The sequence below is a fragment of the Lynx rufus genome, unplaced genomic scaffold (assembly GCF_022079265.1).
Source record: "Lynx rufus isolate CCGP_SWC_20201006 ecotype Redwood Valley unplaced genomic scaffold, mLynRuf1.p SCAF_2, whole genome shotgun sequence".
Taxonomy (NCBI): domain Eukaryota; kingdom Metazoa; phylum Chordata; class Mammalia; order Carnivora; family Felidae; genus Lynx; species Lynx rufus.
The window spans coordinates 108,033,985-108,048,146 of record NW_025814834.1 but is presented as its reverse complement, the minus strand read 5'-3'; the positions used below and the strand labels follow the sequence as shown (position 1 = coordinate 108,048,146).

The window sequence follows — 14,162 nt, the reverse complement described above, 5'->3', positions numbered from 1 at the left end:
ACAATGGAATACTACGTGGCAATGAGAAAGAATGAAATATGGCCCTTTGTAGCAACGTGGATGGAACTGGAGTGTGTTATGCTAAGTGAAATAAGTCATACAGAGAAAGACAGATACCATATATTTTCACTCTTATGTGGATCCTGAGAACTTAACAGAAGACCTGGGGGAGGGGAAGGGAAAAAAGGTTAGAGAGGGAGGGAGGCAAACCATAAGAGACTCTTAAAAACTGAGAATAAACTGAGGGTTGATGGGGGGTGGGAGGGAGGGGAAAGTGGGTGATGGGCATTGAGGAGGGCACCAGTTGAGATGAGCACTGGGTGTTGTATGGAAACCAATTTGACAATAAATTTCATATTAAAAACAACAACAACAACAAACAACTCCAATACAAAAGTCCATGAAAGACAAAAAAAAAAAAAAAAAAAAAAAGAAGGCAGTAAAATCACATGAAAATGAGCCACACAGGCCCATATCTTTAAGAAATGTCTATTCTATAATTGCAGCAAATCTGGAAAGACACAATATCCGATTTGGGGAGAATGAGGATAAGGATGATTACATTCTTAATATAAATAATGGAAATCACATATCTTCGAATCCTGAGGGATCAGTTACCAGATGCTTTGTTTCCATTCTGGAGATAAAGACAAACAGGCGTAACGAGGCTAGTGTTTTTCTACCCAGGTCCTGTGGCTTACTGGCAATTGACCTGGGGTACACACCCATATGTCTCCATTTGACTTTCCACAGCAAGTACTAGTTCTTGGAGTCCTCTTGTGTCATCTGCACACTGACTGGCACATTCGTAGAAAACAGCAAGCAGAGGGGTGAAACCTCCGGGAGTTTCCACGATGTGACAATGACATGCTCACAGCATACATTTCAGAATCCATGTGCTATGAAGTTTCTCCTGCTCTGTCACAAAAAACGTGACCGGTCGGATGACATGGCTGCCAGTGTCCTTAACCATCATGGTGATAAAAGTCTGAAGACAAAATTACTGATTCCAGTAATCGAGCATGCATTGACTCATGTATGAGCACTTTAATTTGTCCCATTCCAATGACAGGGGCAGTGCAAGGAGGTACATCCTATTCTATAAAATTCACGCTGTTTCTGGTACTCAGTAAGCACTCGGGAGCACAGCTCAATACCAGGGATTGCAATGCTGACCAATGCTCTGTTTTGATTGAAAGATCCTTTCATGGCCAAAGGTATGCAGACAGACATGTCCAAATGAATACTTAAGTACGGCTACCTTCAACCTATCCCTATGAAGAAGTACCCACCAATGATCTCTTTTTTCTGCCTAGCAAATATAAATATCTAGTGTCTCTAGGTTTCTGAATGACAGGGAATGCAACTCTTCATTTTGATGGCTAGAGCTAAGCAGGGGGGTTTTGTTTTTGTTTTTGAACCACTGAATTACACAAAATAGAAACACTGGGACTTCAGCATTTTTGGCTATCGGACACATTTCTAAATGGGCACACTGCTGTATACTAAACAACAGAATGCAAACCAACAGACTAAAGTGACCTCCAACAGTGTGCATTTTTTTTTTCTTCTTCAAGTACATTAAGACAAATTCAATAAAGCAGAGTAACATCTGAGATGGAACTTATTGGAGAGAAACATAACAGAAACAGGCGCTCTCACCACAGCTGACCTTGGCTTCAGCTCAAGCAAGGAATGTCCTCCAGAGCCATTGACAAGCTCCTACAACTCCCTGCCCTTGTGATCAATTCAACTGAAACGTCTTGAGATAAACACCTGCCAGGAAACACAGCTGCGTCTTTTCCCTTTTTGACTTGCACAAAGTTTATCACATATGCAGGTCATATGATAATTTCATAATGACATGAAATTTGCATGAAAGGATAAAAAATATTGTTCCATCTTTATATACACCTTTCCTCCAGAAAGATTCATAAATACTGCCTGAAGATAAATTAAACTTTGGCATGGAATATAATTTATGAAAATTACAAACTACTTGAATTGATTTCACCAAAAAAGACATTAAATCTTGATGACTAGCAAACTTCTTCAGAGAAATGAAATGTGATGTTTAAATAGAATTAAAGCAGCAATATAAATTTTCAAAAATATTTTAAGAGTAAAGCATATCACTCATGTAGGTTATTAATTACGTAAATGCCTTATAATCATAAAAATGCTTTTAATCACTTATATCATAGCTTCTGCTAGAGCAGTAAAACATGACAGATGAAGAAAGAAATATGATTCCTCTTGAGAAGAGAAAATACGACATATTTTGTTACTTTTTTTTCTTTTAGCTGGTGTGCTTTTAGTGACTGCTTTTGTCAGAGTTAAAAGTTGCAAAAACCCAATGTAAGGAAAGAGGTAAGAAATACCCATTGATTGCTGATGACATTTCATTACTAGTAGTAAAGCTATGTAGTGTGAGCGTTGGCTAAAAAATGAATAAGGAAAGAAAATTAAATCTGGGTCGACTAGCACATTTTGGGACTTATTTATATCAGTGTTCTAAGCATCTGAACTTCAAGTTTTATACAAGAGCGGCTTCTTAGCTTTGATATTTTACAATAAACCTAATATTTACAGCTACATTTTGTACTTTAAACCTTTACAAGCCCTGTTCCACCTACTTTCAAAAAGTCATTTCTAAATTATAGCAAAGAGGCTGACGTTTCCTACCTGGATTCATGTGGCTAAATTCTCTTCCTGTCTTTGTCTCTCGGTCTCTTTTTCTTACACATACACTGAAGCACACACACATAGCTCTTTGCAAAGTAATGTCATCCCACAATTTATTTTTCAATTCCCATCATCTAACAAGGTACTGACCTGTTTTCAGTGCTCAGTGACTATTTATGGAATGAATGAAGGAATGAATGAATGAGTGGACTCAATAAGTGACATTTGAGGCTTTCCTGTCCTTGATGTCAGGACAGGCGATCAGTTCGGATGAATAACCTATCTAGAGGCTGATTGTGAGTCTCAGGAGGGACTGACCAGTGGTGAGATGTCAGCTCGGGAACCAGGCCTGCTTTCCTGTGCAAGTGTAAGGCAACCACCTTCATGATGTTGTTTCAGGGAGTATCAAAGAAGCCGGTGGTAAACAATAGTCCCTTCCCCCACCATAAGCCTGACGACACATCCCTCTGAGATGCTGTAACATGTTTCACTGCATAGTTATCAACAGTAATCAGGAGTCACGTATCACTAGGAAGGGGGAAGGGTGGCTCACGGACTTAGAGACAACATCTACTGAAGTGTAAATAGCTGATATATTATTTTTCTCTGAGTAGATTTTGACCATAAGAATGAAAAACAATAGGATTCCTCAGACACCTGAAGATAATATGCACAAGGAAGAAAGATACAAAGAGTCTGAAACCACCTCAAAATTTGCTAAGGGGTGGCATAATCTCTTATTTCTGTGGCTCATGAAGCTAGAAAAGAAGGATTTATAAAATCACATTTACAGTTATGAGTGCTTTAGGATATATTCTAATCATTCCTTAGGTCTGAAGCGAAATCGTAATTTTCCTTGGGCCTGGTCATGCAGAGGGTTTTAGCACAGAGGGGCCTCAAAATGTCTCTTACCTACAAAGAGCTGGCTGTTTAGCTGCAATCGGAAGTGGCCCTCCTCCGATGTCTCCCTGGTCATCCTTGGGAGGCTGTCCACCTGGAGTGAAGTCTCCTTGAGGTTCCTTTCAGCCCGGACGTAATGCCATTGGTTGTCATTCAGAAGAGAAGGAGAGTGAACTATGAGCTCTACAGGGCCATTCCCAACGTCAATGGCAAAAGTGATCTCAGACGGAGCTGAAACCAACAAGAGAAATAGGTAGAAAGTTGAGGGGAGTCGTCAGTGAATGGACGGCACACAACCTGAATGAATGGTATAAATGACTATGCGTCAGTATGAGGTGAAGAGGCCTCCAGCTGAAATCTCTAGGACATCGAACTTAGTGTTAATAGTAAAAACTTCCAAATACTAAGTCCCAAGCTCTTTCTTTGGCCCCAGTTGGTACTCACTGTGAGAATTCAGCCAATAGGATAGGGGCTAGGGACAGAAATGCCAATCTGATAAACATTCATTGGCACCAAGGCTTTGGGTTTTCTGGGTCTATTTTGGCTTCAACTATGCCCTTCATGGATATCTGTAGATACTGGATTCGTGAGCCAGCTACATTCCCACTGGGAGAAGGTTGACACCCTTGGAGGTCTAGTGTTCTCTATGTTATTTCATTCATACATGTGATTATAATCATTCAGGCTAATCTTATGACTTTTTTTTTAAGGAGACTCAGAAAGTTTGAGTGCTTTTTTCAAGGACGTGTCATTGCAAGTAGTGGTGCCTGGGATCAAACACAGGCCCCCATCCACCTCCCATGACCCTTTCTGCCCTTTGATAAAGTTCTGCATCTCACACATGCCAGGGGTCAGTCAGTCAGGGGTAATGACACCTATGATAATGATGATGATGGTGGGGATGATGGTGGTGGTTTGGCCACATAGCCATTGAGCAAGAGAGAAAAAAAGAGAAGTAGCAGGAGTACAACAGGTACAATGAACTCTGCTGAGTGCCATGCTAAGCACTACCCAAAGATTCTGTCATTTGAATCTTTCAAAGAAATCCCTGTGAGAAAGGCATCATTTTTATTCCCATTTTACGAATGAGAAAACTGAAGTTTAGAGAAGTACAACACAGTACAAAGAAGCTGACTCCAAAAGTAGAATTCTTCTCCATTTTTCTCTAGTGAGTAGGTCTTTTCATATTTTCCATTACTACATAAGAATTTTCTAAATTTGAAGGATGTGGAGAGGCAAATTATAAATTGATGTCAATAAGAAGACAGTCCCCTTTAAGTCACTGAAGCCTGCCTAGGCAGGACCTTTCCTTCCTTCTCAGCACCTTGGTTGGCCTCTTCTACATTATACCTAAAGCAGGACATGGGTATATATTTGACAAAGTCATCAACTTCCAGATCTGAGTAATCAGGTATTCCCAAAGGTCCAATAACCATCCCAGACTACTTCCTCCTCAGCCTTTAAACCCAGAGAATGAGCCTCATTATAAGAAGCCCCCAGTAGGTAGAATTTGCAAGTAACTGAGGATTGAACTGTTTTGCATTCTGGTCAGTGTGGACCTTGACCTAAAGGGGAGGCAGTAAGGTAGAGGCCTTAAAATGGGATTTGACAGCATGGACTCTGGAACCACCATGACTTAAGGCACGTTTTCGATCTTGTCACACTTCAATTTTCCCATTTGAAAAATGGGAATAAAAACAGTACCTCATTGTCAGGTTGTTTATGAATTAACCTTGACGAAGTTCACAGGACCTCGCCTGGCACACGAGACATACTCAAAGTGATAGCTATGGCTATTATAGCAGTGGCGTGGCTCAACAACTCAGCTAAATGCCTCGGCTCATAAACCCAGACAGAATTGAAGAGAACAAATTGGGTTCAGCAATTAAAAGATTAAATAAGAGTGAAGTTGGCCCTTTGAGCCATTTCCTGTTTCTTATTCAGGCCACAGATGCTACCTCACAGCCCTGTATATCTTGAGATCAAATAAACACTAACTGAGAGATAACTGGGTCCTCAATTTATTTCTCTTTACAGAAAACAGGTAAAGATTGGTGAGAATTGTAGAGGAAAAATGTTAAAGATTTTTCTAAAAGACTTCCTGCAAAGCTGGTCTTGTGGATATTAAGTTCTACGTGGACAGCACATCTTTGCAGAGCTCTTGTTCTACTGCTGTGTCTGCTGTCACCCCGTGACCCCCCCCCCTTCCTTGTTAGGCTTCCTGTCTGGGCTTATCCCTGCTCCAACATTTGTCCTTCTGTTGTATAACGATCTGTTTATGGTCTGTCTCCCCAACTAGTCCACAAACTGTAGATGAACACCTGGTTTATTGGACACCTACCACCAGGGCTTGTATATAGGGAGCTCTCATCCAACTAAAGGTTCATTCATTAAAATGTTACACCATATATATTCAATGCAGTTTTGTAAGTTTCTTTTTTTCTTTCTTTTTTTTTTTTTTTTTTTGGTTTATACCCAGGTATTAACTTCCTTGGAATTTTTAAAAATTATTATTATTTAATTTTATTTAGGTCAGTATTTAGGACCTACTTTGTTCACCCATTCCCCCTAGAACTGGGGTCGGGGTGGGGGGGAATCAGTAATGCGATAATCACAGCTAATTGTTTATTGAGTGCTTACCATGAGCCAGACACTCTGCTAAGCATTTTCCATGAATGAACTCCTTAATATTTTAAGCCTCACTCTAGTCTTATGAGACAGGTAACATATTATCCCTGAGGGAATTGAGCTGACAAGTTGTCCTAACCCAGATGGGGCAGAGTCAAGAATTAAATCCAGATGATGTGTCCCTGGAGTTCATTTTTTAACCTACTCTTCCTATGGAAAAAAAAATATATATTTGTCTTCCAAACCTATTCAGTGGGGGGAGGAGGGGTCAAAACCTAGAATATATAAGTGCCTGAATACATCTGAACAAGAATAATCTAAGTTCATGAATGATACTTCCAACACTGACTAGTGACTCTGATGAGGAGGGCACCAGAAGCAAACGTAAGCCCGCTGTTACTTGCTGGAAGGATGGACATCACCCGATGGTCCTAGACGGGAAAACCAGAAGCCCTGTGTCAGCCTTATCTCCCGCATGAATTTACCCCCTGGACTTCCCTTCTCCTTCTTGTCTCACCAATATCTTCCCTCATCATTTGCTCACCTTTTGGTTGAAGACAAAGCCAAAGTAGCACTCAGCATTCAATGAGTCAGGCCTTGTGCTAGGCCTTGAGAATGTACAGATGAATGAAATCCAATGAGCTCACAAAGTACTTTCTTTTTATTTTAATTTTTATTTATTTATTTTGAGAGAGAGAAAGAGTTCATGCATGAGTGGGGGAGGGGCAGAGAGAGACAGAGAGGAAGAGAGAGAGAATCAAAGAAGGGACATGTTAAGTGGAGGAAAGTGCGTAAGTGCAAGAGAGTATCTACCTAGTATTTCTAGAAGATGAGAAGAAAACTTTTAAGGAGAGTCTCCTGTATAAAGTTCTTCCTTCCTTGAACCCCATGTTGGTGTACTCAGCCCCCACCCCATGTGGGGCATGAGAGAGATACAAGGGACCATTTATGGACAAAGAAGAAGTCACCTCTCTGACCTTCCACGCATACATTGATAAAATGAAAAACATGAACTAGATGAAATATCATTAAACATTTTGGGAGACATGATCTGATAGAAACTCTAGGAAAAAAACACATACCCTTTGCATAAAATTTCAAGGAATTCCTGAATGTCTTCTGTCTCAAATCACAAAGAAAATTCTATTTTCTCTTGAGTCTTAACATTCTTGGGCATTGAGGAAGTGTTGCAAAGCAGAATAAGGAACAGAGAGGTACATTGACTCTGGATTCTGACTCTTAGCAGCAGTGTGACTCGGGTTACTAACCAGGGTCACCTTCCTCATCTGTATATTGGAGTAAGAGTTGAACAATGAAAATCATAGCGCAGTATCTTGATCATCAACAGGAGTGTTTGAGAGCAAAATAAGTAATAAATGTAAAATTTTTAGTACAGTGTCTATTCAGAGAAGACACTCAATAATTTAGTCTGATTATATTATATTATATTATATTATATTATATTATATTATATCATATCATATAAATGTATAAATCTCATTACTATTAATATTAATTTTACCATTCTCTGAAGATCTGAGGATTCCATCTTCAAATTCTCATCCCATTTGGTAATCTCTTTGGTAATATTCTTGATATGATACCACTAAACATCACAACTCAAGTCTCTTTCTCTCTTCCCCCCGATATACATATATATATGTATATATATATATATATATATATATATATATACACACACACATATATATATTACATATCTATATGGATGTATGTCATGTATACATATTTTATCCACATATATCACATATATATCTCCATATATATATATATACACACACACACATATATATATATATATATTTCCATACAGATAACATATATGAAATATGTATATCTCACTCACTTTTTCCATGGGCTTGAAGGCCAGCAGAATACGCCACCCCAAAATATGCTACTTTAAAATCAGGTTGATTTTGAGTGAAGGCAACTGAGAAGAAGCAGAGACAAGGAAAAACTCCTTGCTCTCCTCCTGTGTATGTAAGGCAGGTCATAAATTGACAAAGATGTCCTTCCTTTCCTCTCTACCAGGACAAAAGTTAATTGCTTGGAGACAACTGTAGACTCTGTCAGCCTACCAAACATCTCTGCATAACAAACTTTACTAACTAGTCTTAATCTCTGCTGTTCGAAACCTAAAACTGCCTTCTTTTGTCCGATTATCTCTCCATAAATTTATTATTCCCTGTTGAACATGCTATATAATAAGCTGTAGTTCTTTTTTTCTATAATTTTTTGATTTTATTTATTTATATGAGAGAGACAGAGATGGTGCAAGTGGGGGCAGGGACAGAGAAAGAGGGAGAGAGAATCCCAAGCAACTCTGCACTGCTAGTGCAGAGCCGAATGCAGGGCTTGAACTCATGAAACTGCGAGATCATGACTTGAACTGAAATCAAGAGTTGCAATCTTAAATGACTGAGCCCCTCAGGCACCCCAGTAAGCTGCAGTTCTAAGCTACCGCTTTGAGTTACTCATTTTTCTCTATACGACTCCCATGAACACACGATGTGCGCTTGTCAATAAACTTTCGTTTGTTTTCTCTTGTCACTCTTTTATTACAGGGGTCTCAACCAAGAACTGAAAAGTTAAGAAGGAAATTATTTTTCCTCCTTTATAGTCTTTAGGGAAAGCTAGTCCCCCTTCCAGGTGTAAAGGTGGGCCCTAGAAAAACCACTCGGCAATCTTTCCTTTCATGGCCAGAGGCATTGGTCATAGGGGGTCAAGTAAGTTGCCTATCAGCAGGATTGTGTGGATAGCTGGCAAAGAAGTGATTTCCCACCAGTTGAAATGTAGCCCTCCCATGAGGGTGCAGTAGCTTTAGACTGAGGAAGATATTCACAAGTCAGTGCAAGAAGAGAAATAAATTAAACCGCAGGTAACATTATTAAACTGATGAATCCAACCAGAAATAAAGTGCCCCACCAATTCTGGACTTAGTCGCATGTTTCAGTACCAGTGAATTCCCATTCTTGTATCTGCCAGTTCAGATCAAGTTTTCTTTTTTCTTTTTCTTTTTTTTTAAGTTTATTTATTTATTTTGAGAGAGAGAACATGAATGGGGGAGGTGCAGAGAGAGGGAGAAACAGAATCCCAAGCAGGCTCTGCACCTTCAACACAGAGCCTGGCATGGGACTTGAACTCACAAACCATTGAGATCATGACCTGAGCTGAGATCAAGAGTCCGATGCTTAACCAACTGAACCACCCAGGCGCCCCTGAGTTTTCTTTTAATTGTAGCCAAATATGTCTGATTTGCATATGGGTGTCATAAACCCCATTTTGCACAAGTAACCACTAAAGGGGTGACAGACATGCTCACAATTAAACAGAGTAATGGCAGTTTGAATCCACATGGGGTTCCAAGCAATATGGCCCCCTCGACTCTCAACAGCCATTTCTTTCTGCTCTTCCTCACCTACTCCAAAATATTGATTTCCACGGGCACAGCCATTGTGAGATAACGGCCAAAACAGCTGATTTTTTTTTCTTAGTCTCATTTGAAATAGATGCACTAATAAGACTTGAGGACATTGTAAAATGTCTTGCTTCTTTTAGACTACGGACTAATGTCAACACTACAAAATTCACAGGTGTTAGCTGGAAGTGCCCCAGAAAGAAATGGATTGAAAATTTCACAGACATTTCTTGTTCCCTGTCGAACAACATGGATTTATCAACTTTGGAAGCTTCTGTTCAGATAGTTATAGAGGAACACTCCTTGGGGATGGAAGAGAAATCTATTCTGAGCCACTTCATGTGTTTAAAGACCATTTCCTTTATAAGTAGCTGATCTGTAGAAGTATCTTGTCATGAACCCCTTAGGGTGAACATTCTATCTGCAGAAAAGGTATAGGATGATCGCAGCTATTAATAAGAAATGCAAGATTCCTTTCAATTTTTTTCCTTTAAAATTTTTTTTAACATTTATTCATTTTTAAGAGTGAGAGAGACAGAGCATGAATGGGGGAGGGGCAGAGAGAGAGACACACACACAGAATCTGAAGCAGGCTCCAGGCTCTGAGCTGTCAGCACAGAGCCCAATGCGGGGCTTGAACTCATGGACTGTGAAATCATGACCTGAGCTGAAGTTAGACGCTTAACCAACAGAGCCACCCAGGCGCCCCCAATTTTTTTTCCTTTTAAATAATAACAATAAAATAAAATAAAATATTCTGAAAATCATGAAGTCTTGTACTTTAAAATTTTTATATAAATTCTTGTTTCCAAAACATATATGCTCTTCAACCTGGTGAAAAAGTGTACAGCAAACAATCATGGCAATAGATTTTAAAATTTTCACCAAATTTAATACCACCTGCATTTCAACATTTCTATACAACCAAAAGGACAAAATACAGTACCAGAAAGTACAAACAAATTGGACACTGAAATGTAATTAACACTAAATCATTGCTCATTACCTTGTGATAATATGCCATGACATTTGCTGCTGCTTTAATGAATCAAAAGGCCTCGGGGTCTGATTTTTATTAAATTTACATTGAGGTTATTATATCCATATTATGCAATGGTTGGCACTCAACTCCACATTTTCAGAGCCTGGCCAAGTTAGATATGAGAGATCTTCTTTCACATTAAAGCCACAAGAGCTTCCTCCCATTAATAGTCTAAATTGTTGGAGTAAAAGGAGGTTAAAACTACCAATTAAGAAGATCTCTTTCCTTGTACGTATTGTGCTATAACTGCAAAAGAAACACTTAGCTGCTTGGTGATTTGAAAGGACTGGTGCAAACACCTCAGTCATCTCTTCCAGCTAGCACTTGTGCTCTTTTCCTAAAGCTCTGAAATTTCCAAGCTTCTGTTGCTAAGACATTACTTTCAAGGGTATTTCATGCAGTCAGATCATTATTTGAATATGGGTCAGTTGCCTTAATCAAATACAGAAAGCATCCATTTAGACACAGATAAATGAGGGGCGACTGGGTGGCTCAGTCGGTTAAGTGTCCAGCTTCAGCTCAGGTTATGATCTTGCGGTTTGTGAGTTTGAGCCCCATGTGGGGCTTTGTGCTGACAGCTCAGACCCTGGAGCCTGCATCAGATTCTGTGTCTCCCTCTCTCTCTGCCCCTCCCCCGCTTGTGCTCTCTCTCTCTCTCTCTCCCTCTCTCTCAAAAATAAATAAACATTAAAAAAAATTCAGACACAACAGAAAAATGAGGCATCTAATGACAAGTGCAAGTTACAGTCATGAGCATAACAAGAGCAAGATGATGGGAACAGCCCATTCTTTTAGAAGAAGTAAGTTGGGGGGGGCAGTCACTGAGTATAGAAAATTGGAAAACCAGCAAAAGCAACCAAAAACAGCAATTCTAAACAATCTCAGGGAAAAAAAAAATTCCTCCTCCAAAAAAAACCTTTTTTTGGTCTAAGTTCTAACAAATGCTGATGTTAGTATGAATTTTTAATAATGTATATGTAAGCTTCAAATAGCACATTTATTACTTACCACTTAATAAATATTATATTCAAGAGGGAAGTTAATGCAGAGAACTCCAGATATACCTTTGGCTCCTGAACATGCAGACTTAAACATATGTGCTTAGTCTTAAAAGTAAGAATTCAGCTTCTCATTTCTCATTTTTACAATTATCGTGCGATCATTGTTTAACTCAAAACTACTGTTAGAAGACACAAATACACATTATCACAGGCCTTGTGGACGCAAACTGCACCCAGGAGAGCTTGAGCAACAACAAACCTTTAGGAACTCTATGAGATTTTACCAAATAGAATAGTGATCTGTGATGGATTTTCCAGGCAAAATTTTTAGTGGATTTTTTTAATGATTGCAGAGATATCTAAAAGCTGTTAGAATTGATTCTGAAGAAAACACGTAGAAAGAATTGCAACTCCTGGAATTTATGGTCAATAAAATATTTTTTTGAATATCTACCAAACTTAATTTTTTTAAAGTTTATTTATTTTCAGAGAGAGGGGGAGAGAGAGAGTGGGGGAAGGGCAGAGGGAGAGGGAGAGAGAGAGAGAGAGAATCCCAAGTAGGTTCCGCACCTACAGCGCTGAGCCCGACGCGGGGCTGGAAACCACGAACCATGAGATCATGACCTAAGCCGAAACCAAGAGTCAGACGCCCAGCCAACTAAGCGACAGAGGTGCCCCTCTATGAAGCTTATCTTTATGTTTAAAACCTTTCCTAAAATTTACATGTCTGTTGCTTGATGAGAAATAAAAATTTTTTTCATTTAAAATTAGTAAAAGTATTCTTTGATCAGTATAAGAGAAGATAGATGGACAAATCTGATTATACTGTTTTGAACATGCACATGTGAAGATAATCAGTTTTGATGAAGTCATCCACAAATTTGCAGAAATAAAGTCAAATGAACAGACATTTGAATATGACTATTACCGGAACAAAGCAATACACAGGGATGTTTTCCCCCTTTTTGCTTTAAAATTAGAAAATTTTCATGTACTACATTGTCTTTTCTTTTTTGTATTGGAAATTTTGATTGGCATGATAACATACAGGAGTTCAATATTAGCACATTTTGCCATTTGCATTTCTATGAGTTTTCATTTAGCTTTATGATCATTAATGAATACAACTTGTATATAGGAGATGGGATGTTAGAAAATGAGCCACGTCCTGGGGTAAAATTTAGGAGGTACAAGTGGTAGAGAAACAATGGGGATTCTGATTGGATAGTCACACACTCCTAATGGTGGGAAATAAATCAGGAAATCACTTTCAGAGCAAAAGTACAGTAAAAAAAAAGTAGACCCCAAATGTGAATAGAATGCACAATAAGAACACATTCAGCTTCCCATGGAAATTGTATTGAAAAAGTTTTGGGGTGTGGAAGGTTAAAGTCAAAGGTGAGAAGTACTCCTGGACAGATAAAGGACACTGTAATAGGTACCTATGGAAATTTGAGGACGACCCTATTTTGAAAATTTTTTAATGTTTATTTATTTTTGAGAGAGAGAGAGAGAGGCAGAGTGTGAGTGGGCAAGGGGTAGAGAGAGAGGGAGACACAGAATCCAAAGCAGGCTCCAGACTCTGAGCTGTCAGCACAAAGCCAGGGGTGGGGCTTGAACCTGGTGAATCCCGAGACCATGACCTGAGTGGAAGTAGGACGCTAAACCGACTGAGCCACCCAGGCGCCCCAAAGAATGCCCTATTTTGAAGAGAGAACAGCTAAATACCGATAGGTAATAATGAAACAAAAAGCATTAGAAGGAACCAGAAATTATCATGGCTATTTTTACAAATGTCCAGAGTTATTAATCTGATAGTATCCACATGTACTAGTTGTTAGTGGTGAAGATAACACACGAACTTCTGTTGGCATTACATTAAATTCATAAATGAGGGCACTTACAGCTTATTTCAAGTCGGATGAAATCTTTAATGCCAAGGTTTTCTAGGAAAACTCCCGATAAAGCCGTGGTTTTGAAAAAGAAGGAAATATCAGCACTGAACTCCGCATGGAAGGTGGGAAAGTGGAGGTAAGAGGCTTCTGTGTAAAATGATACCGCATTCCAGAAGTGCCCTGCAAATGAAAAAAATCCTTAAGCGTGATTCATTGTTTTGGAATGGGATAGAGAAAAGCAATGGGCATGTGAATAATTTTCAAGACTGAGGGACACTGCAGGGAAAAGGGATAAGGGAATAAAAACATCTTGTGCTTATGTAATGAAGAGAGAAAGCTTCTTTCCATTTAGTACTCACGGTCACCATAGCAACGCAAGGGACCAATTCTCCAAGCAGCTTCTGAGTTTGATCTGTTGGTATCAGTGATAACTATCTGAGTGACAGGCAAGTGGTCTTTGAAGGAAAGAAAGCCAGTATCATTTGTCCTGCAAAACATAAATTTAAGAAAAAAAGAGGAGAAAATGTGGATTATGTAGGGACTCTTTCTCCAAGAGTCTTCTTTTCTGAGGT

At 39.1% G+C, this 14,162-nt stretch overlaps 1 protein-coding gene across 2 annotated transcripts in view; it reads right to left on the bottom strand.

The window, feature by feature from the left end:
• CNTNAP5 (contactin associated protein family member 5) overlaps nucleotides 1-14,162 on the bottom strand; it is a 796,957-nt gene that overhangs the window by 119,576 nt on the left and 663,219 nt on the right. For both annotated transcript variants that reach the window (XM_047084746.1, XM_047084747.1), the window contains exons 15-17: nucleotides 13,950-14,077; nucleotides 13,600-13,770; nucleotides 3,598-3,816 (exon numbers count right to left, since the gene is read on the bottom strand). In XM_047084746.1, the coding sequence (XP_046940702.1) occupies nucleotides 3,598-3,816; nucleotides 13,600-13,770; nucleotides 13,950-14,077 (518 nt within the window). The remainder of the gene's footprint in view (nucleotides 1-3,597; nucleotides 3,817-13,599; nucleotides 13,771-13,949; nucleotides 14,078-14,162) is intronic.